Consider the following 27,644-nt stretch of genomic DNA (forward strand, 5'->3'; position numbering starts at 1 on the left):
GCTATACTCCGGTTAAATTTTGGGAGTTTCACTAAAACACCAAAAATGGGGGCTGAAATTATAAAAAAACCCAACACCCAAAACACTTTATAAACACACTCAAAACCCATCATTACACATACTCAAAACCCATTTATACACACCCAAAAAATATACAATTGTTGATTTTGGGTGTGTTTCTATGTTTAAATAGTGTTTGGGTTTTTTTATAAATACATGTATAGGATTGGGTTTATTTATAAATTTGTATTAAATTTTTTCAAATGCTATGGCTGACCGGCTATACTATTTAAAGAGAATATTCGGGCGCTTAGGCGCTATTGGCCATTAATAGCATTATCTAAATATAAAATTTAAAGAGTATAGCCGTGCGGCTAGACTCTTTAACTCTATTTAAACCCAACCCAACACAACCCAACCCAACGCAACGCATCAAATACTGAATCTTGCTATAAGTGTGGCATAATTAGCAGTTTCCTAGTCTAGTCCACCACTAGGTTACCAATCGAGTCAAAACCGATATACTGTACATATGCATTTATTTATGTCAGTAATACTTATTTAGACCAATTCCCAATGTCGTACCCTTTTCCTTTCCGCAGTGAGTGAGAGTGATGTCACAATGCATGTAAGGCCGAAAGGTAAATTTAACCCATCCCTGCAAGTAAGCCAACGTAAATTATAGACCTAACAATGTAGGGGAAAACTTAGTTGCAATGGGAATAATACTACTTTGCAAATGATAATGCTATTTCAAGTAAGTTTATCACATGCGTTATTGGCCGAAATAACGAAATAATACTATCCCTACTTTATGAAAGTCTTTCTCCCAGTTGTGTTCATGGAGAGCTATATAGGGTTTAGGGGTGAAAACGAGCCTGTTGTGTTGTGTTCTTCTACTACGTACTTTAGGCCAGGCCGTGCCTGAAATATAAAAGGGCGGCCGGGCTATAAGAAGAAGCCTGCCCAATAAGTATTGGGTTGGACTTAGGGCCTGGTCTTCCCTTCCAATCGTTTCTTCTCGTCTTTTTTTATGCCAATCGTTTCTTTTCGTTTTCTTTGGTCACAACTCAGAAACATCTTTGAGCCTTTAAATTTTCTGAAGCAGGGGATTTATTAAAAAGCAATGAATTGATGAAGTGTTGGACTCTGATCACATATATAATATACCAGCAATCAGCTGCTGACCTTGTTGGTCTTTGGTTCCCAGCCATGCATGCTGCTGGCTCATAACTTCTTTCTAGGGTATCCACGTTAGTATATTATGTGAGCTTTTTAAGAAGAATAGGCAATTCAAACGCTGCCCATCGATCAAAGTTTCACCGAAAATGCCACTCGATCCATATGTACCCTGAAATTCACACTCTCTTCGTGAAATTGTTCAATGAACAGAGGACAGCAGGAACCAGCCCCCCAACATGATACTATAATGCACTATATATCGTTTTCCTGCAAATTCATAGGTACATAAAAATATGCTATGCAGATTTCTAAGACATGAGCTTGCAACTTGAGATATATACCCAGCAAAAGATGAAAGGGCACACACATCTCACTTCACTTAGTGTTTTTGACAACAGAAGCCCAAAAATTCTTCACCCTATTTAGTTATGAGCTACAAGCATACCAGCAGTCAAATAAAGTACATACAATCTCAATTTGTTATACATATCCTATCAACAAACCAACCCAGCTATGAAGACAGTCTGTCCATTTCAGGTTGCACAACCTTTGCAACCACAACCAGCCCATTTATATTATGTCGGACACAATTGAAGCAGACAAATTAAGGAGGCACACTCATGATAAGCCCTTGGAACCAGGAAGGTCAATCCATTGCAACTGAATTTCCACTTCACCACATTCCACATTTCTCAGTCTGAGGCACATGTCTTGGACCACCTTCCCATCCTTCCAGAGAATGGAGCTCTCCTCAGCTAGGCAGTTTGCCCTGCTTGGTTGTATTCTCGTGACGATCGTGCCACTTGGGACCCCTTCTAAGTTCACCTTCAATGCCTCTATATAAGGTACGATGCCAAATTCTCCATCTCCCATTTTGTCATCCTTGCTGAATGTGTCATGGTCATACACAGTCTACAGGCACATATAAACAAAGACTGTCAAACTTGATGCAATAGCACACTAATAATCCCTAACAAATCCTTGTCAAAGTAGAAATATTGATGCAATAGTGCAAAAGAACAAGATGATTCAAATAGGAGAATCAAAGAGGAGTAGCTAGGGAGATACTGCAAAAGATCATATAGCTCTCGAGATAGGATTGACCGAAGATGATGGTTCCATTCATGTATATACAATTGGAAAGGAATGTAAAGGGGCACTTGTTCCTACTAAAGAAGTTGGGGCAAAAGCAGAAGCACTTACCAGCTTGATTGGAATGCTGGGGTCTGTAACAGAAAGTGTAAGATCTTCATTCCACTCTGGGTTAACATCCTTTTTAATTACACGAGTTTTAAGTTTCTGCATCAAAGATTCAATTTTTATACATAATTAGAAGAAAGGAACATACTTGTCAATTGGATCATTTGCAGAAATGAAATGAAAATAATAAAGCAAGAAACAAAAAACAAAATAAAATGGTCAAGCTGCAACAGAGCACAAGTCAAATCAGTCTAAGACTCCAAGATGTAAGAGTAAATTGTAAAAAGTTTATTAGAATCATATTATGTACAAAGCTTGCAGGATCCGATTAAACACCTCAACCAAAACTGAGGCCTTCCAGTTCCAGACAAGCCAAACACAATTGGGACTGGAAAAGGGTAAACGACAGACAGACTAACAGAAGTGTTCAATTCTATATGGAAAGGAAGAATCTTTTGGTTGGAAAAACAAGGGGAAAAGGAACCCAGATTGAGAAACAAAGCCAAATAAACAGAGAAGTCACAAAATTGAAGGAAAAAGATGGAGGACGAGGACGAGGAGACATAGTATACCTGTTTACCCATCTTGATGACGACGTAGGGGTCGCTGCTACGGACGTCGCGAACGGCGAGATTAACACCGCGTTTGACGCGGATTCGGAGAAGACCGAGCAAGTTCTCCATGAGTGACTTGCTACCTCCTTTCGCTAGTGTCTTTGGTGAGTCCGTCATCTTCTCTTCTCTGATCTCCCTCCCTCTTTTAAAGCACTCTATTTTGTCACCTAGCCAAACCAAGTCAATTACAAATTAAAAAAAAACAAACATACCACAATAAATAATAACATTATAATGAACATAGAAAATTACAGAGAAATAAGAGCAACAGAAATCTGGGTCCCACCAATTTGGTACTAGGAAATTTCTTCTGTTGTTTTTGTCGTTTTCCTTGCCGGTGAATTGATTTTGATTTGATCTGTTTTGTTTGCTGGTGTCACGGGGGGAATGATGGGAGAGAGAATTAAACAGAGAAATCGAAGAGGGCAAATTAATTGGATTAAGGAAATGGGATAATTGAGACTGGAAGAGGGAAGAGGGTGAGGGTAGGTCTTAAGTTTTTTACCGTTTTGGTTAGGGGAGGACGAGATGACCGGAAGATCCGGTTGTCAGTTCGAGGATCAATGGACGAGATTTAATTATGGATAACCTGTGGACATCGACTACCAAATACGTGAGGGCCGTGACGTGAATCACGTTCCGTGACTTGCCTTAAACATAATATGTCACGGTCGGTCGGTCAGTCGCCTTCGTGGTGGCGGCTTACTGGTCTAGTCTCCCTCGACGGTGGGGGTCCACCCTACTTTTCTTAGCTAATTACTTAACAGCAAACTTTGGTATAAATCTTTTTGTAATTACATATATGTGAACCAGTTGACTAATTACATTCTAGTTTAGAACTAATTATGGTTGCAAGTAGTTGTGAAAATATAATATGGTTACAAAACTTACAAGTAGTTGAAACTGTTATCTGTTGAGTTCTTTCTTTTGTTCTTCCATTCCATCCAATCCAACGTCTTCAATAATTAAATTACGGTCGCTACTTTTTCTGTTTTAGATCACATGTTGTGATGTGAATTGTCTCTAAAAAAATGAATACACCCCAAACCCCTAGAAGTTATCATTTTCCAACCCATCATTTCATTTCTTTGCTTTACTTCAATACAAAATTATATATAAACCCAATCCTAGACATGTATTTATAAAAAAACCCAAATACTATTTAAACATAGGAACACACCCAAAATCAACTACAAAATCAACAATTGTATATTTTTTGGGTGTGTTTATAAATGGGTTTTGAGTGTGTGTAATGATGAGTTTTGGGTGTGTTTATAAAGTGTTTTGGGTTTTGGATTTTTTTATAATTTCAACCCCCATTTTGAATGTTTTAGTGAAACTCTCGTCTTAATTATCTCGAGGAGCTTCTATAACAAGGGAGCTATATTGAGAGAGGATGTTAATGGTTCAATCCAACCGTCAAATAATAACATTGTCATTGATGAGATAGCTATTAAGAACATCTCATTATAAGCCCTTGTTGCACCAAGTATTCGTTGGACCTAAGTCAATTTTTTTGAAAAACAACAATAACGAATTGGGCCTGAGGTTCTGAGCCCAATAATCTTAAGCAAAAACGAGCCCAACCCATAATAATATTAATAATAATAACCTACTCTGTCTGTAGTGTTACTGTTCACTCTCGGATTCCCGCGCTCACTCACAAGAAGCAGAGAAGTGAGAATATGGATGAGCATGAACCCTGGGAACAACTAGACGTCGACGAATCAGAGCTCATCTCTCTTAGTGTTCGTCCTTGCAAGCGCTCTGCTTCCCATTCCCTCAAATCAAATCATCCTCAGCCCCCCAAGCCCTCTTCCAACCTCATTCCGGGCCCCGCCAGAGCCCTACAGGCCGCGATGCAGCGCAGGACCCAAACCCACCGCCACCACCCCCACGACCGCGATGAGGAGGAGCCCATTCCGACTCAAGAGTTCGTAAGGAGAGTCGTCGAGGTTGGCGATGATCACGATGCCGATTTCACCACCAATCCCTGGCTTTGCGCTCTCGATTTTGTTACCCAACAAGGTGCTCACTTTCCGACGACCTTGGGTTCTATCAGGAAGGGGATTGAATCTCACAGATTAGCTCAGGTATTTCCATTGTTCTTATTGTTAATTTTTTAAATCAATTGTCGATTCAATGACTTTGCTCTCTTGGAGAAATCTTAGAAATGGAAAGCAAAGACCAGGCGTGCTTATAAAAAAAAAATTCCTTTTTTTATCTGCTTTTGGTTGCTGTAGTGTGAAACTGCCATTTCTATTTTGTCGGAACCTGATTAATCTTCACTTCTTTTTTCCTTATGTTTTATTATTAATGTTTTTGCCATATTTAGGATTTATAATGCTTAAAAATTCATGTTATTTTCTGTGGTTGCTGGTTAATTAGGTTGTTGCTATAATCAAATCTTGCACCCCAAATGGTCTTGGTGATCTCATGCTTACTCTGAAGGTAAGCTTATATGGACATGGATACTGATAAAGTGCCATCTTCTTCCCTTCTTTGTGTACTCTCTAAGTTCTGCTCGAGTCAATTTTTTCACCGTATGCTCTGAGACATAGCTATGTGGCTTAAACTTTGGTTTCAGGATCCTACAGGTACAATTGGTGCTAGCATCCACCACACAGTCCTTTCTGAGGGAGACTTTGGGAAGAGCATATCTGTCGGTGCAGTTTTGGTACTGCAGAAGGTTTGTTATGATCTTCTGTTTAAGTCGGTGAATTTTAGAATTATGATGATTTATGAATATAAAGAAACTACAAAATTTAGAAAAGCAAAATGGGACTTTTGGGGTGTAGTTGTCCAGAGAAATGCTGCTTTAAGCTGAAGTGTAATGTTGCTATCAACAGTAAGGGAATGAATAACACATGCGCTTTTTATCAGGTTGCTGTGTTCTCCCCCTCACGATCTGCGTGTTATCTTAATATAACCAAGAACAACATGGTTAAGGTGTGTGCTCTTTCTCGTCTTCGAAGTTCAATTCCTCAATAATCACAATATCAGATTCCAGCAGCACTAGTGTTATTGATACACTTGTGCCCCTTACTTCTTTCTGCACAAAACACACCAATGTGGAGAAAAACATACGGTCTTCTTTTTTGGAGCAGGTCACGACACACACGCACCCCGCATTTCTTTTCTATAGTCTTGGCGCCACAATTCATGCGAACCTTAATTTGCAGAACAGAAAAAAAGCTCCAATTATTTTATGCTCTGTATTCCGATGAATTGCTACATTTACAGGTCATCTCCAAGGATAGCGGACCTCTCGTGACAAAAGATCTTCTTACTTCATCTGTCCACAATCCTGCTCCCAGCAGTGGTAAGTCATGAGTTAGCGATATCTTCATATTCAATCTTCTTCTATTGCAGGGAAAATTTGCTTTGCTGCCCCTATGTTGCTGTGCTGACAGAGATGAGATTCTTACATAATTTTTTCTTTTAATTCTCTTAGTTAAAAATTAAATTGCTTATCCTGTTTATTTGTTCATAACAGGAAGTAGTGAAAACTTATGGATGCCACAAGAAAAGTTCCCTCCGCCACAGGAAAGCACTGAAAGAATCATGAATTTTCTGAGACAAAACTCTAAGGCGAGAGAGAGTCAGCATAATACTGAGAAACACATGGAAACAGATCATGCGGCAACAGGACTGAGCTGCTCTGGCCACGAGCAGTGCGGAAGCCGAAACACGGACGTAGAGGTTCTATCTTCATTGGTGAAAAAGGCAATGCCTGATGGAATCACAAACATGGAGGACACTATTGATAACGATCAAGTAACTGTGGTAGCTGAGAAGCCCAACGCTGGCAGAGTGGCTGAAGGAGACATTGCATCCAGCCACACCCAAGCCATTAATCATGTGACTCTGGTAACTGAGAAGCCCAACCTTGGCACAGTGGCCAAAGGTTACAATCCATTGAGCAGGACGCAACCCATTAGTGCTTCAGCAAACTCAGTTGAGATCCCTAACCCTGACGATGATCAAGAAGTTGAGAGAATAACTGGAGCTAAAAGGCAGAGGCAGCCACTAATTTCGAGAAGTTCACTCCCAGAGTATACAGAAGAAGAGCTGAATCTTTTTGAATTTGACTGAGGCAAGTACATGTTAGAATACAGCGTGAAATGAACCTCGCTAGTGCTAGTGTATAGTTTACTCAAACGGTTTCTCCTGCATCTACAGTGATAATGCCTTCTGGTTTTTTTTGTTTTCGTGTCAGATAATCCGCTCTGAGACTGGTAAAAGAAAGAAATATTATAGAATCTTGCAATGGGAACTTATAGGCATTGAGCTCTTTTGCTTGGTCAACAATAGTTTGCAGACTGATTTAGTTCTGATCAACGACTAATCATTGAAATGTCAAGTTCCTGGTCGAAGCCTGAATGCTATTACAATTTTCGCATCACCCTAAAACTAATAATTTACAGTTGAAACTAGATCTAGTGGTCATATCTGGCAGGCAAAAACTCATCCACAAGTGCCAGATTCTTTGCATGATTACCAGCTCATTGGTAACAAGGCGAACGCCATACACACGAGCAGCGGAAGCTTAACTTCAAATAAAAAGTGAACTGCAAAAAATCGTGACGACAGAGCTAAAAAATGTAATTACTCTGCTCAGCCATTAATGAGCGTTAAACCTCACCTCGAAGCTAGAATTACAACCGTAATCTTAGAGAAACAAAATTGGACTATAGTTACATATTTTGGTGACAATAATAATCTAAAGCTCCTAAAAACTGATCAAATCAAACAATAGTTCAGACCCCTGAAAACAACTTGATTAAGAGTGAGTGAAGAATCTCAACTCCACTCAAGTCTCACACATCCCTTCTCGTCCAAATGGTTTAGATTGTTGCCTGTCTGAATGGGTCTTCTCGGCAGAGCACACTTCAAGTACTTTCAAAACAAAATCTTGTTCTTGTGCTTCCAGTAGGCATGCCTTAGACTTGGTAAACTACTGAAACAGCTTCCTCAATCTTTCAGCAGAAAGGGATGCCCTTTTGTTGGTTGGCTCGAGTACAAGTGCATACTTAAAGTCTGCAGGGTGAAATTCCATTGAACCAACAACTTCAGGAGATTAGACTGAATGATTTAAAAAAAGAAAAGAAAAAACTAACTGAAACCGGTAAAACCTACACATCTTTTCAGTGTATTTTGGCAGGAACTTTCCAATCTCAAATATATCTATTTTGTACCCAGTACGAATTATTTCCCCAAGGCTTTTACACTTCTGGATTTGGCTTAAATAAAGGAACAGTATATTAACCAATAAATAAACAAACAAATCTGACCTTCAATTGCCTCCTTATAGTAACCAAGCATCTCCCTTGCAGTGCCTCTTCGTAAATAAGCCTTCACATTCTGAAGAAACATAACAGTAGGCAACAATGTTATTTTACTTTGAATATAAAAATGCACATAATAATTTGCACTGGAAGAACATAATAGAACAATATCAAGACAAATATAATAAAGAATAATTAATCATAACAACGTAGAATTATAATTATATTAAATTTGTTTGCATACAAATTAAGAACTTCACATGACCAAACTATATTTACTCCATTCAGTTAGCTGATGTAAAGAACAAGAATTTTCTTTATCAAGTGACATCATATAACAATGATTAGCAAATGGCACAAAATGAGCTTCATGGGGTCTGTAACATCCAACCCATATTAATGCAAAATCCAATAGGTATTTGGAGAAAATAAGTTACCTTTTTGTCAAGGTTGATAGCTTTAGTACAATCTGCCTCAGCTTGAAGGAAACTGGTTGAGAGAAAGAAATAAGTCAAAAACCTACCACCAAAACTCAATTGAGAGAATAAATCCCCGACCAAATAGTACCTTCCAACTTCAAGATATGCTGCAGCCCTGTTACTGTAATACGTCGCATTATTTCCACTAAGTTTGATAGCTTCTGAATAAAAGTTAATAGCCTTGTGCCACTCTTTATCTTTGTAGGCTTGGTTTCCCTAAATATTTGGTAAAGATAATAGAAGAGTATTTAGGATATGAAAATGCAAAATTCCAAAACAAACATGAATAGTCATTATGCAAATATGGCTTGGTAGAAAAATTAGTGGTTCGACAATAACTTAATGATCAAGACTCCAGATCCTAGAGGTAATTTCAACTTTTCCATGCAAAATAAGGGAAACTAAGTCAACGGACTATAACTTAAATATATTATGCAAAATCCAAGCGACACATACAAACTAGTTTACCAAATGATTGTCCAATAGAAATTTAACATCCCGATGCTGTCATGTTACAAAGAAAATCGAAAAAAACAGCAACAACTTATAAAGCAAATGGACAACAATCATGAGATGCTCTACCTTTTCCTTGGCAATTTCAGCAGATTGCTCCCTGGTGAGAACATTTTTGGATAATTTGGATTTTGAAGCAATATCAGCCTGCTCTTGTAAAGATGCATACATAGTGTGCAGTGCATCTAGTAAAAAGCGATCACCCCCATGCCTGGCTATGAATGAAACTGAAACTGGATACTTGTCATGAGATCCCAGCGGTACTGTGACCTGAAGAGTAGAACATCAACGGAGTATACTTGATTAGGAGAAATTATAGTCAGTACGAACTTATCACTACGCAACGAAAGCATAGATTGATAGGAAAATAACAGCCTAGTAAAGATCCTCCAAATTTTAAAGACCCAAGACAGAAAATAACAGTCTAGTAAACCATAACATCTCTTTACCTTTTATAAATGCCACACAGAGAGAGAGAGAGAGAGAGAGAGAGAGAGAGAGAGAGAGAGAGAGAGATTTCCACCTGACAACAACCTGACAGGCTAGCAATACTTAATAGACCAAAAGCACGGCTCCGGAAGTCTTCAGAGAGGATGTCCTTCCCACCAAGTTTTGAAGGGGGATCTGCTATGGTTGGGATCACCAAAATTCCATCATCCTACACAAGAAAATTAAACACAAAAGTATAATCAATATAACAAACTTCGATAAACACATTCTTAATGGACTTGCGGATCTCAATCATTACCTTCAATAAAGAGTTGACAGCTGCATGCAATTCATTCTTAATTGACTTGCAGATCTCAATCTCCTCATCTGATGCGTCCAGTGGTCCACATATTTGTGCTGAAGTAGCAGAATCCAATACAGGTTTCACCAAATTAATCCATTCCTCATGATTATGTCTGAACTCATGTCTGTTAAAAGGAACCACAAGAAATCTCAATCAACATATTATCAGGAAATATCACAAAAAAGGATAAATGAATGAACAAAGTGGAGAACTGTTTTCTCATATGGACCTATAAGAATGCACCATACAAGAAATTGAAACCAGAAGCAAAAGGTGTTCGTTATAGATTGTCATAACTACATGGACGAGGATAATAATTTTTTATCTGAAGGATTTGTGATGAATTCACTACATAAAATACCTAACGTTCCATCCTATTTTCTGGACATTTCCTGAATATTTAGCCAAGTACTTTTCTCTGGTTGGAAATTGCTACTTTTAAAATTTTATCATCTTGCGAACACTGTCCCTCACTTTTAAGACTTTCAACTTCCCCCATCCAAATCAAACATAAGAGCAGAATACAGATAAATGGAATAGAAGGAAAAGAATATAAGCACAGAAACCTTCAGTGTCAAGGTTTCCTGAAAACTATACAAGCATGGGGGGTGGAGGGAGATATATGGTTTTTTTAAATATTTTTTAAATTCTCTTTTATGACATATAATCTTCAATGATTTATGACATAAACAGTATTCAGAAAGTTGACTGGTGACTAAGTAACCTCACCTTTGAAGAAGCTGCACAACATTGGCAAGCAATTTTATGGATGAAGTCTTGACTTCACCATTTGTCTTCGGGCCATGAAACTCTTTCAAGCTTGGGACTTTTGAATTAAAATAGTCCCCTAGATTTTCATGTTTAAATACTTGTCCTGAAGAAATCATTCAGAATTTTTTTCAAAAACAGTGGTCCACCATGGACAGGGAGCATAGAACAGAAGTCAAGGGAAAAGAGCATACTTCCAAAAAGCTTCTCAGTGGATTTGGTGACCACTTGAACAATTCTGTCAACAGGAATCTTTACTTGTTGAAAGCAATCATCAGCTATTACAATTTGTCTTGGACTGCGTGAAACTGCATAAGGAAGTTGCAGCAGAACATGTCCAACACGACGTAGGACACTAGAATCCTTAGCAAACCATCCTGCACACATAATCTTACAAGTCAAACAATATGAAAAGTTGAAAACATTAAGGGATGCCAGATAGCATTCTGCTAATGTTTGCTACGATGAAAATTTATTATTTAACAAAAAAGTAATCAGGTATGCATAGTTGCACATGATCAAATACTCCTGCATCATGGCAGCATACAAAATTGTAACCATACATACCAACGGTATCAAGACTTGTAGAAACAGGTATAATCCCATTGTGAGAAACAGCCCCATGTGAAGGTCGGAATCCTATAACGCCACAAGACCCAGCAGGTACTCTAACGCCACCGACAGTATCAATACCTGCGTCATCGTGTTAGCATGAAGTGAACGTTATGATATTAATATATTTAAATCTATATGATTTATCCTTCCTACAAAGAAACTTATACGTCTTCATAATTAGTTTGAGATCGGCGATTCTTCTTTTCAAGCAGATATCTGCTTCGACATAGATACATAAGAATATATGTTGAAAATAACAAATTTCAAAAACAAAAAAGTAAAATACGCTGCCCTGTTGAAAAATGAGCATTTTAAGGTATCATAATATTATGAAAATGCCTCAAAATAAGAGAATTTCAGATAAGATAGGAAAATGAAACCAAATCCAATAAAGAACCAACTCAATTGCCTTTAATGCCAATTAAACAAATAAAATAACCCCCTCAAGCCTTCATATGTGCTTTCAATGATTTTCCATGGTCAACGACTAATAACAAAACTTAATGGGAAATGTAAAGAAGATAAAGAAAATTTCAGAAAAGATAAGAAAAACAAGAAGCTCACCCAGTGAAAAGTCAACAAGATTGGCAGCTACAGCCACAGCAGCTCCACTAGAAGATCCACCTGGTGTTCTTGAAGATGCTGCCGGATTGGTGGGGGTAGCATAATGCTTATTTTCTCCGCTAATACTGAAAACAAACATGCAGAAAGGAATTGACATTATGTAATCCAAACTAAAGCTAGAGTTGGATAAACTGAAAGGAAAATGGGTCCTCAGATCAAATTATTTTTTTCCCCATTCACAACAGCAATGAGGAATAACCCCTTCAGCCTGTTGACAGAACATCCAAAGTGTGTGCTCATAGCAATACATACCTATATGCCAATTCATCCACAACGGTTTTCCCAATGCATGTGGCACCTCCTTCGACAAGAACTGAAACCACAGGAGACGTCCGAGAAGCTGCATCATGTGTTCTTTCCCAATCAGGATGACCAAAACCAGTTACATGTCCCTCAATATCAAATCTGCCAACCATGATACAAATTTATCCACTTTAAGGCAAACAAATAGTTCTATAACACAATGATACAAATTACTTGCATTTGATAAGGAAATCAAAATAATAAAGTACAATGAAACTAAACCTATAACATAACTCAAGTTCAATAAGTTAGTTTTGAATAACCAAAATCAGTCTGCCCGTCTTATTAGTGCATCCTACGTTGAAAAACAACATACAGAAAATAAAAGGATAAGACATAAATTTCAGGCTTTTTCACCAGCTGGGTTCCAACCCAATTCAACTAATTCTTTTGGCTATTTAATAATAATAACCTCAACTTCCATTTCATTACTTCAATGAGCATAAAGCTGAGCAAAAGCAAAGACCATATTTTCAAAAGTTCCGTATTTTTGTTTTTACTCTTCAATCTTATAATATCCTTTTATTGGCTTTTAACTTTATCAGGAGACAAACAGAAGAATAACAAAGGAAGTGGTAGAGAGCGTACACGTCAGAAACGGCGAAGGTGAGGCCGGTGAGGGGATGCGGAGCTTTAGGAGGAGCAGGCTGAGGAGGAGGGAGAAGCTGAAGCCTCTCAATAAAGGCACCAAAGTCTTCTCTGATGGTCTTCTTAAGCTTCCTTGTCATAAACAGAATTCCTGCCAAACCCAAACCCAGTAGAACCCACAGATTGGCGGATTGAGACGCCATGTTTGTCTACGATATTTCTCAAACCCTCCGGAGTTGCGAAACTATTAAAGTCCAGGTTTTTATATTGAAACTTGAGAGAGAGAGAGGGGCGAGGGAGAAGAGGATAACGCAGTGACCAGCGCAGCGTAACCTAGGCGGAGACGGTTCTTGAGGCTATGACTGTATTGTAATTTGTATTCATAAAGTGAAATATCGGGTAGGTCCTTCAAGTTTCTCTTTTTTTGTTTTTTTGGTCTTAGGCCCTCCAAGTTTCTCTTTTCAAGATTGTATTTCGTTTTTGTATTTCTATTTTTCGCCCTTAAGTTTAATATAATGTTAATGTGGTCCTTTGGTCCTTTCTGCTTCCAGAGTGACCGGTTGCTGTGCACCTGATGAAGACAAAGAAGCAAAGCTATCATTCAAAACCATGATAATATCTGTCTTTTCTTCATAGACTAAAACTAATTTTGCAAAATGCTTATCACCTATGTTTCCCTTTTATTTGGACATCCAATGTGAATTAAATTGATCATTAATAAAAGCAGCTTACAAGTTATAAATCGGAGAAACAAAGAAAAAGAAATCACATATAACTTCATTAGAGCTGCCATTTATACTTCTTTAGAAAGAGATGGGTAGAGCATAAAGAATTGTTGGTAATCGGGAAAAGCCGCAAAATTTTGTGGGTGATGTCGCCATAGCGCCCACAAGGGACTTGTTTTTGGTGCAAACAGCTCCAACACCAAATTCAATACCATTAACACCGCAAAAAAGAGCCTAAGCTTGTTCTACAAAAAAATTCAATCTAAAATGAGTAGACATTAGTATTGATTGGACAAAAGTCACCACAAGGGACACACCCCTGGTTATGAATTCCACACTGTGATTACCTTATTCCTTGTACTTCTAAACAATCGTATCTAATGTAACAATAAACAATTTCAGTTTTCCAGATAACCAAATAATAGCAAAAGGTTGCCTGTTTTCAATTCATTTATAACTGCGTGTGTCTCCTGAAAAATCTTTCTTTCTTCGTATTTGATGTAGTTTGCTTATAGAAAGGGCAAACTCAAAATTGAAGTGTATAATCCAGCTACAAACTCCATAGGATATCCAATTTAGGCTTTAATCCTTGCAGACTCTCCAACGGCATGCTCCATTCTTGAGTACCATTCGCCTATGCGTGTGTGCTCCACCATATCTTTACCAGACCTCAAATAACGAATTGGCCTTAGCACCCCAAAAACAGCAAGGTCGGCCATATTAGGTTTGGAGCCCCCTGACACAAGCAACGTATGCATGTGAACATCATTCCAGAGAGAGAGATAAAAACAAGGATGACATAACAGAAGTCCTAGTTGTCAGAGCTTACTTATTAAGGCTCACCTCAAGGCAAAAAGTTGAGGGATCATGCTTAAACTCTAGTCAGCCATCAAACAGACCTCACACCTTAAGCTACAAATTTGCTTGAGACAATTCATACTAATGATAGTGTTCCCATCATACAATAGTTATTTCGAATTTTAGAAGACTAGAACTTGCAATTTTTTCCAGACAAGCAACTTTCTCCTGATTCAAGTATCATCTCCCAGTCAAGAGTATTTTATTTTATTTTATTTTTTAAGCATATTCATCAATATGTTTTTCTGCTTGTGTCCCTTAATGCATGCATCCCTTGATCACCAATTAACTAAAAAGTATGCATGTCATATCTATGTGACATCATGTGCATATGACACAAGTTAGAGCACATACCAAGAAAGTCCCGCCCATTAAGAGCATTAACCCATGTTTCTGCTGCTTCATACAGGGATGCACGTTCATCTGTAATATTATATTTCTTCTTCAGTTTCTTTGACACAAAGTACATAGCCGCAGCACCAGCGTACTTCACTGTAAATTTTTCTGTGTAGCTAAAATTACCTGCAGTTACAGCAAAACTACATCAGAAAACAAAAAAAATACCAAAATCTAATGGTCAAGCAGTTCTACATAAAACTGAAGAGAGTAAATATTACTAACACAAACTGAAGAAAGAAAGGGAGTTTGTCTTAGTAGGCCCAAAAATATGGCTGCATAAGATGGGATCTACATACCATTGCTTGTTATATAGTCAAAGGATTCAAGGGCCTCAGATGTATTTCGGTATATGTTTGGCGATAACATATGCACCAAGTGATTATCAACCCACCTATCCCACAATAACAAGAACAATGAAGGAATAAAAAATTATAGTAATAAACCTGTAACCAAGTAATACATGATCATGACTGTAAAAGTTAGTGATACAAAGATACCATTCAGTAAAAGCTCAAGGTATGCCACGACAATAGACGGTAAGAAGACAACACAGAGCCACAGAATAGCACTAATTATTTTAAAATGTTTTGATCATCAATTCAGAAAACACAATAACAATATGCAATTGAGATAGTTTTGTACGTCTTGCCAATATCCACTAATTGAAGTTATATTTCTTTCAGCTTCAAAGCTGAAGGTCCATAGATAAGAGTAATATGCAACTACTCGTTAATCATTACATCAATAATATGTGAGTGTTTTGTAACCCAAAAAAAAAGACAAAAGAGTGAGTGTTTTGCATTTCCTTCACCAAATTCACACAAAATGAAATCATAATTCTCTCAACCAAAATTCATGTAACTCTACAGAGGATTCTCCAAGTGTTATATCTGAATCAAGGTATAATGATAATAACCATTTTCAGACAAAGTATCTGAGCTCATTTCCCATTTTATAAACTATCAGAACAAGCAGAATTTTCTAAAGTTCCAGGAAGTTGGGCTGTAAAATTACTAATCCAAAGGACTGGAGGTGAGTCTAATTCAAAGCATAGTTTCTTTTATTCTTTCCGGTGAGAATTTCTTGCAGCATTCTCTTTCTTCTTTGTTTCTTAGATAATAGTATCATTAAGATCATGGTCCAGTGGAGCTTAAACCTGCGGCCTTCCCTAAAACTACTCAAAGTATAAGTATACTGTTTTTCCGCTTTTATCCAAATATGAATATAAGCATAATAAGCTATGGAGGAAAAGATAACATACAGGCGCCACTTTTTCTCTTCATCATCATTTGAGGAAGGGGCGGCTACTCTCTCAGGAACAATTTTCTCATTCAACTTATCAATTATAGCTGCAAACAGATACACGCTCAATTTCAATTTAGATATGTAATTCTAGTACCTAAATATATATTCAACAATGCATACACCATAATATTGTAATTAGAAATCCAACCAGAAAACTCAGCAATCTAAGAACAACCACAAGGACAGATACCTGATGAGTCAACCAGCTGTTCCCCATCCACCATCAATATAGGAACCTTCTTATAATCAGACCATTTGATCTCTTTCTTACTAAGTGGGTTGACCTCCACAATTTTGTAGGGTATATCGTGGTAGTCCAAGAATGCTGAGACAACAATAAAGCGTCGCCAATTTGTAAACAGCATGATAAATGGAAAAGAACATAAAATTACGGTTGTTTAATAGAATCATAACAAAAGAAAAGGGGCATAATAGGAAACAAATTGAATGTGCTCGAGAATAACCGAATGAACACCAAAACACCAAATGATTGACAAGGTTGCAAATTTATTGACTGTTCATATGGCTATTTCCTATCATGCTACCAGCAACCCCAGTGCACTATTTGTTCAAAATTACGTTCAAATCTTACCAGAAAATTCCAAATAGAGTGCGAACTACAAGTATAGTTTGTTCTTTTCCTGTCATTTAACCATGATAGGCTGCGAGACTGCAGAGAAATGCTGAACCAACTGGATATTATTCAAATGAATGTTTCATCCACACTAAAATCCAATATTTCGACATGAAATCTCGTCCAATTTCTGATATTCAGTGAAAAATTTAAACATTTGCGCGAAATATTCAAAGGCAGCAAAAACACCGAACCTCAAATGCAATTCAACAAGCAAAGAGAAGTAAGAACCATAAGAGAAAGAGAACATTTTTCACCTTTAACTTTGTTGCAGAAAGGGCAGGCTTCATACTGGTATAGCACGACGTCCTTTGGAACAAGCTCAGCCGGAGGCGGCTCTTTGGCATAGACCTCCTGAGTGAGTGACGAGGCAACAGCGACCGATGCCAGAGTTCCAGCTACGCCAATAGCCAGCTTGCCAGCTGGACCGCCAGAAAATGAATCGAACCACCGACGACGAACATGAGAACCGGTGGTGCTGGAGGTACCGTAGAGAGCCACCTGGAGAAGACCGTGGCTGGGGGAGGCTGACGTGGCAGCGGCGCCGCCGTGAACGGTGGCGAGGGATCGGGAGAGGACGTTGAATGAGGCGAGAGTTGAAGCCCTTCTCATGGTGGAGCGACTAGAAGCAGAAGCAGAAAGCTGAGTGATTTGCTTTGGTAGACTCTTCTGGAGAAGGAGAGAAGGGGAGAAGGGTTTATGTCAGTTTTGTGATCCAACTGTGTGGGGTTTTGGCTACGTTCGCATCACCCGCGGGTGTTTGGATCTACCATCCTAAATTTATTGTTAATTTTGGGGGTAAATATTATTTTATTGGTTTTTTGTACATACCAATATATTAATTTTCTTCTTGTTGATCTCATATTTATGTATTTTCTTTAACTTTGTCAATAAATAAATAAAGCTTCTTCATTCGGGGCCAAAAGAAAAAAAAAATTATATATTCCCAATAATCTCCTCTCTCTAAAACCCAGCATCCCAAAGTTCTCACTTTACAAAACCCTGTCCTCCTTCCTCTCATACCAGTTACCCACAAATTGTGAGCTCCACCGGCACACCATTTCACCCACAAAACACAATAACGAAGAAGAAAAAGAAGGGAAATGTCAGCTGCTTCAAAGCTCATACGCTTTGGAACCGCAGCACTGTTCCATGCTCCCATAAGAACTATATCTGCGACCCCTTCACTTCATTCTCTCAAACCCTTCGCTGCCTCACAATCTCTGCGCTTCCCCAGGTACAGCTCTTCCTCCGCTTCAATTGAAACTATTGATAGCGTCACCGCTAACAGCACAGAAGCGCCGCTGCTCCATCCCTGGCCCGAGTGGGTGGCTTTTATCGACCGCTTGAAGACCAAAGGTTACTTCACCGGAACCCAGCCGAGCGAGAGTGACGATGTTTACACGGACATGACTCAAATAAAGGATGCGTGCCTCAGTTTTGCTCGTGACCGTTACGATGTTTTCAAGTGAGGTTCTTTTATTTGCTCTGGTTGCCAAGAAAATGTTGAAATACAAAGTGTTGGCTGAGGATTAATTGAGTTATTGCTACTCTTGAGCTTTGTTGATGTTTCATTTACTTTTGTGCTATCATTCAGGCTTTCTTTTCCTTACCTGTAATGGATGGCACAAATCTCCTTTACAGCAATAGGAACAATATCTGATAAAAAGAATTCATATTTTGATTGAATTCTAGACATTTATTATTGAAAATTCCAAACTATTTACATAAGCATTTGACTGCATTTCTTGCATAATAGCATCTAATCTTTTTCATTTTGATTTCTTGGTGCAGATCACTGTCTACGGAAGATATGCAAGCAGTTGTGGAGGGTGGATGCCCCAATCTTTTCCGGAAAGCTGTGAATTCAGCAAAAAGATTGAGATTCTATCTGAGGCTAGATGAAGGGGATGTATGTAATCTCCCTCATTTATCAGATTGATGGCTCACATTTGTTGATGAAAGTGCACACAAACACATAAAAACTCTTTTACAACATGACGATAGAATATGTATATATGTCCTATTCTACTTCATCATCTAGTTTTCATTTTTCTTTTCAATGCTTGATGGGGAATTTTATTATATAAATATTGGGAATTTTAGATTGTGATCTGGATGGTGCTGGCATATACAGGTTTGTGGTGCTTGCAATCTGCGAGGTTCCTGTGATAGAGCGTATGTGGTTCTTAAGGATTCTGAAGCTGCAGCACGGACAGTGGATATAGTCCGAATACTATTGTTTCATGCTCTGGATCCACTTGTTATTTCTGGGGGGGAGAAACCTCTTGGTAGAGACCTTCTAGAAACATCTGCAAGGAAACTGCTTTCTGAGTTGCTTCAACTCAGTGAAACAGCTGTTGACCCATCACTTCCAAAGCCTGCTGCCAAAGCTGAGAAAAAGTTATCTGCAAGTATCATTGATGATGGACTATCTCAAACTGTTGAAATGAAGAGAGGAGATTGGATGTGTCCCAAGTAAGCCATACCAAGTTACCGTGGTCATCTTTATGCCGTTTTAATTTAATATATGCATTACTTTATGACTTGATTGGAGGAGGTAATCTCCTCAACTTGTTTTTGTTTTTGTTTTTATGCTATATGTGACACTTAATTATGTGTGCTATATGTGACACTTAATTATGTGTGAATGTGTGTGTGTGGTTTTACTGTTGTAACACTACCTGAATTAACATCTAGTCATATCCATTAGTCACTGAAAGTATTTGTTGAATTTTCGAGTCAATCATTTTCTGTTCTTTTCACTTATGGCAATTGCTACTATACTAGTTTGATGATTTACTGATTCTCTGGAAGAATTTTTATAGATTCAAACAATACATTTTCAGTTATTCAAGTGGAAACTTTTAATTTTGTCTAATCCAGAAAATGCATCTATTGGTTTTACCTGATATTTAATTTTTAAGTTTGCTTGTTTGTGTGTGTCTACCCGCTGTCCAGTCCTACAAAATTGAGGTATCATGCTCCTGGACATTTTACTGTATAACTACTTTGCTGTGATTGCTTATCAGTCCCTTATATTTGAGATGTCTGAATCCAACATTGCATGTCATTCCCTCTCATTGTACTTGTAACGCATTCCCTGCAATTGAAATTGCTCAGTTGCACTAGTTTATGAACTGTTGTTCTTTCTATCTTGTTGCAGATGCAATTTTATGAACTTTGCTAAAAATCTAAGATGCCTACAATGTAAAGAAGATGGCCCAAAAAAAGCTGATGCGGGTGATCTTGAAATGAAAAAGGGAGACTGGATCTGCACTGAGTAAGCCACTTCTTTTGCAGTGCTACCATGAATCGGTATTTGAGAGAATATTTCTGAAATAATTTGCAATCCCTTTTAGTAAAAATAATAATGTAATGATACTTGTTAGTGTTTCTAAGTTGTGCCAATTATCAAAGAAGTTGTTTAGTTTTTTCCAATGCTTTGAATGTTAGAATTAGCAAGAAAAAGTTTGGACCTTTAAAATGTTTTAAGTTATTGAATTTCTTCATGGTACATATACGTATATGGTTGCCATCAAATTTTTCACCATCTTTTTTTAATCAGTTAAAACCTGTTTTTCTCTATGTGATCTTCCTACACTACAGATACAAGCCCAAGGTTTTTCAAGTCTTTCAATGTGACCTACTAATTTCGATGTTATCATATATAATGTTTTGGGTTAGAGGTTTTGAGTGCATGGAGAGGGAGCAATAATATAGCACAAAGCAATTGTCTGATATATTCGTGATACACGGATAGATTTGGAAAATGATGTTTGTATGATGATTTGAAGTTACACACATCTTGTTCTAGTCTAGGCTACTACCAGATTCTTGTGTTCCAAGTTCCACATATCTTTACTGGTCTGCGCTTTGTTGCAGATGCAATTTCATGAACTTCTCTAGAAATATACGCTGCCTAAAGTGCAAAGCTGAAGGGCCAAAGAGAGTGAGTACAGATGCTGTTGAAATGAAGAAAGGAGACTGGAACTGCCCAGAGTAAGTCTTATTTTCGCCCTGACAACTGACATAATTCAGCAAATCTAAATTAGTAAACTGAGTGTGCTAATTCAATATTGTGAAATTTGAATGATTATTGCTGCTCTTGAGAATAACATTTTTTCTGTATATTGTTAATATATGAAATTTAATGTCATTGTTATCAGTAACTTTACTTATAAGTAAGAAAGTTTATTGAATTGCATCCAAGGGGAATGCAACCAATAGACAAAGGACTAAATAAAAATACTAACAGAATAAAAAGTCAGCGAATAAATGGGAGTGTATTTCCTGGTAGTCAACACCAAATGCTCTTCCTACTAAACACTATATCCGGGCCCCATATCGAAATCTTATAAACAGATCCAACATAAAACTATAAATCAGTTTGCACTTGTAATTTTAGTTATTTTCTGATCGCTTGGCTTGTGTTCTTCAGGTGTGCTTTCATGAATTTTGCAAGCAATAGGAAGTGTTTGCGTTGTCAAGAGACACGGCCCAAGAAAAATCCTACAGATTGGGACTGTCCCTCGTAACTCCATTTTCCTCTTTCTTTGTTTTTGTGTGTGTGTGTGTGGTGTTTAGATTTAATATTAAGGTTAACTGAATTTTTTACAAAATGGTAATGTATATTGCAGATGTAATTTCTTGAATTATGGTAGAAACACAGTCTGCCTGAAATGCAACTGTAAATGCCCCAAGGAAGCAACTACAAGTGAGTACGAGGAGCAGATGTGGAGGCACCCACGCTAGTATATTCTTAATAAGCACAAAGACATTGTTTTCTATGGAAATTTTCTGAGGTTGGTGCAGTGCAGGACATAATGACCCTTGGGCACTTGTAATTCTATCAGGCTGGTGATTACATAGGAGAGCACATCTTGGGTGAAATCATGAGATGTTTGCGGTTTCGTGCATTCACAGAGATACTGGAGGCTTCTACAAGCTACATTTGGGCCTTCATAATATTTTGCATATGTAAGGAAAGGTGTTCTAAACTCTGCTTACATTAGCAGGAACCGTGTGTAACCAATGAATTTATGGTTTCTATGGAAAGTTTTGAGCTCTCATTTAGAATTATAAGTGTGTATTGATCTTTTGCTCAAATAAATTATAGTTGTGTGTTTTTTCTCCATTGGCAAAGATGTATATTGCCCAGGAAAAGAGAGTAGGATTCTAGCAGACAGAAAGTGAAGGCAAGTTCAATAGATATTTCGCAAGTATACTACTTGTGTATCCTTTGTGCGAATCACAGTTTGACACATATCAAAAACACAAAAAGAAAAACTTCTGTACACATGTTATATTGCTATTGGCAGGAATGTAGGAACTCCTACTTACCTAGTAAGCAGGGAAGTATTTTCAATTTCGCAATTCACCCAAAGGCAACTGAGCTTGGGGTCAGTTAGTAAATATTTCGCTAACAGACAACTGACCTTGGGGTCTCAATTCGCAACTAGGGGCAAATATATGTCTTTTTCACCCTACTAGGATTGCAAAAGCACTAATAAGGGTGTTTTTGACTTTCTACATTTCGTGAGTAGCTCAATTGGACGGATTGGATTGGATCCGTCGGTTTGGACGGATTTGATGTGTTCGTGTCAGAGTTATGCATCATTTCGCTTCTCATGTGTATGGTTTCCAAAAAAATTAAAAAAGAAAATTGAAGAAAAATGGATTCACACGTGTGGTTCACGTGTGGTTTCCTCCCAAAGTTTATATTATTATACCTTCTTTCCCTCCATTGCGCAAAGAAAGAAACCCTAGAAGAAGCTGAGCTCTCTGTAGAGCTTAACAAATACTCACAAGATGCCGCGTGGTGACTTGTATAACTTCTTGAAGATAAGGGACGCCGTAGATTCTGTGGGTGAGAAAGTGAACTTAATCGGCGTCGTCCTCGAGTGTGGTTTCCCTAGGAAAACCAAGGGCACTGGTAAATCTTCTTCTTTTAATTAAATGTGTACGTATATAAAATGTGCCATTTCTTCCTTCCTTCAAACTTAGTCCACAAAACTTTTGCTTTTTATTTTTATTTTTTGCAATTATTTATTTCTGTATACGTATGTTTGTGGTGGCGATGATGAAACAAAGGCCGAACTTACGGCTGCTTCCGGTTGGTCGGTAGTAGATTGATGAGACTCTTGACGTAAAGGTGTTGTTGCTGAGCCACTTCTTACTTTCTTTCACTTCTCTTCATCAGTTTTAACATTTCTGTTTCTTTGTGTTAATTTCTTTTCTTCTGTTTTTAGATAGAAATTGTAGTTCTCTCTGTCTGTTATGTACGCGTTTGTGTGAATCTTTTGCAGATTGGTTTTGTTCGGTCCGTATAATTGACGAGACGCATCAGGATCCTGGGTTACCAGTTAACGTTTTTACACAAACTAGGCATCAACTTCCCCGTATTTTGTCGGTTGGAGACATAATTCAGTTCCAACGCGTTTCGGTATACCAAACTGATCATCCATTAAATTTTCTTGCATTTTTGGGTGTCTTAAAATTACAGATAATTGCTGATTGCTCAAGCCAATAGTTTAATCTGTATAGATTTTTCCTTTTATATGTATCAATCGAAAGAAGAAAATATGATAAACTAAAGTTTCGTTTGTCTTTAAGTTCCTATTTTTTCACATTTTGCTGATGCTTGCATGATGAGATAGTTAATGAAGAATGATTCAGAATGTTCCTCAAACTAGTGCGACATATTTGTACAAATACGTTCCAAATATTTTGTGGTTGAATAGACCAATTGCAGCTGCTTTCCTTTCCACCTCCTTTTTCCCTATTAAATCATGTTTTCTCCATTATCACAATGGTGTTGTATTATCTCTTATGAAACAAAAGTGATGTTATGTATTATCCTTTGTACTCCATTTTGTTTTTGTTAAAAGCATGCAAAGTTCTGTGACCTTGACAAACATTACATGATGAAGCATAATTGGATTTGATTTGGGTTTGTGCAGATGAAAATTCATGATGATAAGATAAATGCTGTTTTTTACAAGAAGTACTCTAGCTTTGCAATATATGAAGGAAGGGATGGTAGAAATTTAGTTCCTTACCAAACTTATGAAACATTTCGCGAGAAAGACCTAGACAAGAATTTTGTGATAGACTTGAGAAGATGGTTGCAGAATTTTAAGTTTGATGAAGGTATTCTTAAAGTATTTTGTTTCAAATAAAGACATAACATAATTCAATTATGAAAATATATGAATTTAACTTGTTCTCAAAAAATAATACAATGTTGTGGTTAGTGATGGTGGGGGGAATAATCTAATTTGGAATCTCTCTCTGGAAAGTGCTGTAGTTTTGTATGGTTGCAGAATTTTCAGTTTGATGAAGGTATTCTTAAAGTATTTTGTTTCAAATAAAGACATAACATAATTCAATTATGAAAATATATGAATTTGACTTGTTCTCAAAAAATAATGCGATGTTGTGGTTAGTGATGGTGGGGGGAATAATCTAATTTGGAATCTCTCTCTGGAAAGTGCTGTAGTTTTGTATGGAGCAACTTTGTGATCTAATTGTAAATATGAAGAAAGACAGGAACTTTTTTATTTCTTGGTCAGTAGAGAGTTATCTCACAACCCTCCTTATTTGTTTATTTGGCTATCTAATTTTAATAGAAATGTATGCGCTTTGTAGGTGCAAATTATTTCTCTTTGATCAGAGAAATTAATGGAGGTGAAAGCTTTAATTTGGTTTGTAAAGTAAGTCAACCGTTTTTGTTAAATATGTGTTAGTGCAGCTGATTATTTTTCTTTTTAAAGGAGAAAATAGGGAATACAGAGGGATATTTGAATTATTCTTAATTTACTCAAATGTGTTTAAACATCTGACCCGGTTAAGTTACTTTTTCTTTTTATTGTTTAATTATTCAATGTACTGAGTACAATATAATTTTTTTTCCTTGTTTACTACTTTTAAGATAATTCATATCCATGAGGGTGCTGGAAATGAATGGATGGCCTTTGTTTGGGATGGAACTGATGCTCCACCATCCAATATTCTTCAAAAGTGAGTCGATAGTCGTCAATGTTTGTTTTTTCTTATAGAGCATCTTGATTAATAATAAAATTATGGGGTACTTTGTTTTTGTCCCTGTCTTGTTGGACTTCTTTCGTGTTTTTATTTATTTTAAAGGAGGTTATCTGCCTTTCATTGAATTAGTGTTGAAGTTATAAAAGTGATTGATCTTTTCAGCATACTTTCCTTGCAGAATTCTGATATTCTGTAATCCTTTTTTGCTGGTGTTCTTTTAATGCAATTCTCTATTGATGTGAACTTACTCAATTGCAACTTGTGTAATGGTGTATGACATTAGAGCATCATCTTAATGGACTGTGCCTGCATGCATGTGTTCGGTTAATTGGATATATAGGTTCGTGGTGAAAGCTAGTTTCGTTTTACTATATGGTTACTGGAGTTTTTATTTTGTTAAGTAAAATATCAAATGTTGGTAACTCTGAACCACAGGCTTGAAGATGAAATGCATCACCCACTTCCCCTACATCTGGAATCACTGCCTTTGTCAAGAGATACCTTATGTAGCTTTCCTTCTGTCGGAACTGTCTTAAGAGTGGTATCTCAAGACATTGAAAATGACAACCTTCGCTTGCTAAAAACTGGGGAGTGGGTAAAGCTTTTGAATTTGCTATGTGAAGTGCATGCAGGGTTATGGCGTTGTGTGTTGACAGCGTTCACAAAGCTTCGATATACACCAAATGAGGACCGTCTCAAAATTGAGCGGCAAAGGTCGTTACTTTTAGCTGAGATTTTATTATCATGCATAGCATCATTATGTTGCAACTTACTAAAAGTCTGAGGCAATTTATATGGATTAGGTTATATGATGAAAGATTATCACGAAGTCCGCAAAGTTTAAGGCGGATGCCATTTTGGAGCTTACCTTGGCCTTCTCAAGTGACAGGTACCACTGTTAGTTTTTTAATGATGAATTTTTGGATTTGTTATTTCTCTGTTTCAACTCTTGGAAAACATATACTCTATGTTTTGAATTTCTCTTATTGCGATGACCTTTTTATGAATGTTTATTTCCTCCCTCAGAGGTTGATGGTGATGATGATGATGACCATGCGATATTTCTTACCTTAATGGATGTCCTCACAAGTTCAGAGGTATCTTACCTATTTCATGTTGCCTGTAACCCTTATTATTATTATTTTCGAAATGTGCCTCATATTAATGCCCGTGGCATTTTTTATCGAAACATCATAACTGCTGTGTATTCAATGTATGTATTCCAAACCTTGTAGGTTACAGCCAGTTTCAAGTGTGTAGTTCGAGTCATAGCAGCTTTCCCATGGCAGGCTAAGGACTTCTGCTTTCCTGCTGGGATTGACCGAATTAGGCTTACTCTGGAGGACTCAACTGCTAGAATTCATGCTTTCTTGTATGCAGAAGATGGGGTAAGAACTTGTAATCATCATTTAACTTATATTTGGACAGACTATTTGTATAGTCCCTCTTTTTTCCATGATTTTTTGTCCCTCCTGATTGTCATTTTCATTTTATGATAGGTGAAGTTTTTTGATGGCCAGTCCTCTGTTAAGGCATTGGAGAGCAAACTTAATGCATTGTTAGGAGTGATTGCAGATAATGATGGGGAGCAAAATGACACTCGCAGAAATCCCCCATGGGTACAAATTTGTCTAAAATCTCAAAGTGACAAATCGGGAAGTAAGCACTACCGGATTTTTGGCACCAAGCTGGTGGCCTGAATTAAATACGCCGCTCACATGGTTGGAAATCCATTCTGCAAATTGTCTGGCGAGTTAAATGTTTCCCTGCTACCATACTCGTTTCTGGGAACTTTTGTATATTTTCTGTCTAGGTGCTTTTTGTATATGATACAACTCTAATGAGCTTTTAGTAAAGAAAAGAAATATCCCTTATTTTTCTTGAGCATGTATGTCCAGCACCGTGAAATTTGCCCAGCTCTGATGGGCCAGCCTGACTCTGATCTGTTGCTTGGGCCGTGAGATTGCCTGGCCGAGTTTTTGAGCTGGAATTTTTAATGTGCTCTTCATTATGTATTTGTTTTTGGGCCGACTATTTTTCAATATACCACACTCACACTTTAGCTTCGATATTGGTGGTCCACAAAACTTATGACGAGATCATACCACGGTTTCAGTTAGGGGTGGTTGCGGTTAGGTAACCGCGAATTTTTACTCAAACCGCAAACCGACCGACTATTTGCAGTTTGGTGATTTTTGAAACCACAAACCGATCGCGTTTTGCGGTTTAAAACCGTAAGTTCTCAAGCATTCACAAAAATATAAATTAACAACCTAAATAAATAAATACACAACCTTAATTTATCAAGCATATATAAATTCACAATCTTCTCAACTTCTCAAGCATTCGCAACCTAAGAAAATTAAAGTTGCAATTCCAAGCATTCTAATTAAAGTTAAACTTCTCAAGCATTTCAATTCCAAATCCTTTAAAGTTACAAACCAAAAGGAAAATGCAAAGCAAAATGAATTAAAGTTACAACCAAAAAGAAAAATCCAATTCAAAGTGAATTAAAGTAACAAACTAAAAGGAAAATGCAATGCACCAATGTTACAAACTCAAGTGTTGGTGGTGAGTGGATTTGAAGAACCCCGTTGTGTTGTTTGAGCACCAATGTTATCTACAAATAAAACAACATAGTTTAGTACATTTTATTATAAGAAGAAGCATAAATAACATTAGCATAAATAAACTAATTACTTACAAGTTG

General features: G+C 37.4%; 6 protein-coding genes and 1 non-coding gene across 7 annotated transcripts; 4 read left to right on the top strand and 3 right to left on the bottom strand.

The window, feature by feature from the left end:
- Nucleotides 1–1,518: 1,518 nt before the first annotated feature.
- Nucleotides 1,519–3,460, bottom strand: LOC103338696 (protein C2-DOMAIN ABA-RELATED 4-like). Its single transcript, XM_008241928.3, has 4 exons — nt 3,283–3,460; nt 2,955–3,163; nt 2,386–2,481; nt 1,519–2,094 (listed from the first exon to the last, which is right to left on the bottom strand). The coding sequence occupies exons 2-4, from the start codon at nt 3,111–3,113 to the stop codon at nt 1,801–1,803; spliced, it is 549 nt and encodes a 182-aa protein (XP_008240150.1). The 5' UTR covers nt 3,114–3,163; nt 3,283–3,460; the 3' UTR covers nt 1,519–1,800.
- A 1,155-nt stretch (nt 3,461–4,615) lies between these two features.
- On the top strand, nt 4,616–7,202 carry LOC103338694 (nuclear localized protein). Its single transcript, XM_008241927.3, has 6 exons — nt 4,616–5,089; nt 5,385–5,447; nt 5,584–5,685; nt 5,880–5,945; nt 6,240–6,318; nt 6,493–7,202. The coding sequence occupies exons 1-6, from the start codon at nt 4,682–4,684 to the stop codon at nt 7,089–7,091; spliced, it is 1,317 nt and encodes a 438-aa protein (XP_008240149.2). The 5' UTR covers nt 4,616–4,681; the 3' UTR covers nt 7,092–7,202.
- Nucleotides 7,203–7,545: 343 nt separating this feature from the next.
- TOC64-III (translocon at the outer membrane of chloroplasts 64-III) lies at nt 7,546–13,349 on the bottom strand. The gene is made up of 13 exons (XM_008241926.3): nt 12,968–13,349; nt 12,329–12,481; nt 12,017–12,141; nt 11,405–11,530; nt 11,032–11,214; nt 10,799–10,943; nt 10,025–10,193; nt 9,800–9,934; nt 9,346–9,546; nt 8,852–8,979; nt 8,722–8,773; nt 8,291–8,360; nt 7,546–8,036 (listed from the first exon to the last, which is right to left on the bottom strand). Exons 1-13 carry the CDS (start codon nt 13,168–13,170, stop codon nt 7,954–7,956), a joined length of 1,773 nt encoding a protein of 590 aa, XP_008240148.2. The 5' UTR covers nt 13,171–13,349; the 3' UTR covers nt 7,546–7,953.
- A 599-nt stretch (nt 13,350–13,948) lies between these two features.
- On the bottom strand, nt 13,949–17,725 carry LOC103338692 (uncharacterized). Its single transcript, XM_008241925.2, has 6 exons — nt 17,146–17,725; nt 16,445–16,579; nt 16,211–16,298; nt 15,246–15,340; nt 14,905–15,072; nt 13,949–14,428 (listed from the first exon to the last, which is right to left on the bottom strand). Exons 1-6 carry the CDS (start codon nt 17,498–17,500, stop codon nt 14,268–14,270), a joined length of 1,002 nt encoding a protein of 333 aa, XP_008240147.2. The 5' UTR covers nt 17,501–17,725; the 3' UTR covers nt 13,949–14,267.
- Nucleotides 17,726–17,850: 125 nt separating this feature from the next.
- On the top strand, nt 17,851–22,033 carry LOC103338690 (zinc finger (Ran-binding) family protein). The gene is made up of 7 exons (XM_008241924.3): nt 17,851–18,356; nt 18,683–18,800; nt 19,026–19,366; nt 20,055–20,171; nt 20,774–20,890; nt 21,330–21,422; nt 21,529–22,033. The coding sequence occupies exons 1-7, from the start codon at nt 17,992–17,994 to the stop codon at nt 21,641–21,643; spliced, it is 1,266 nt and encodes a 421-aa protein (XP_008240146.2). The 5' UTR covers nt 17,851–17,991; the 3' UTR covers nt 21,644–22,033.
- Nucleotides 22,034–22,630: 597 nt separating this feature from the next.
- On the top strand, nt 22,631–26,821 carry LOC103338689 (protection of telomeres protein 1a-like). The gene is made up of 10 exons (XM_008241922.2): nt 22,631–22,823; nt 23,197–23,333; nt 23,851–24,040; nt 24,539–24,603; nt 24,822–24,910; nt 25,370–25,648; nt 25,738–25,823; nt 25,961–26,031; nt 26,170–26,322; nt 26,434–26,821. Exons 1-10 carry the CDS (start codon nt 22,700–22,702, stop codon nt 26,632–26,634), a joined length of 1,395 nt encoding a protein of 464 aa, XP_008240144.2. The 5' UTR covers nt 22,631–22,699; the 3' UTR covers nt 26,635–26,821.
- Nucleotides 22,963–23,060, top strand: LOC148915451 (small nucleolar RNA snoR113). The gene has a single exon (XR_016122418.1). It is a non-coding gene; the product is annotated as a small nucleolar RNA snoR113 (small nucleolar RNA).
- Nucleotides 26,822–27,644: the final 823 nt, after the last annotated feature.

This window comes from Prunus mume, linkage group LG7, assembly GCF_029339155.1.
Source record: "Prunus mume cultivar Tortuosa linkage group LG7, ASM2933915v1, whole genome shotgun sequence".
NCBI lineage: Eukaryota > Viridiplantae > Streptophyta > Magnoliopsida > Rosales > Rosaceae > Prunus > Prunus mume.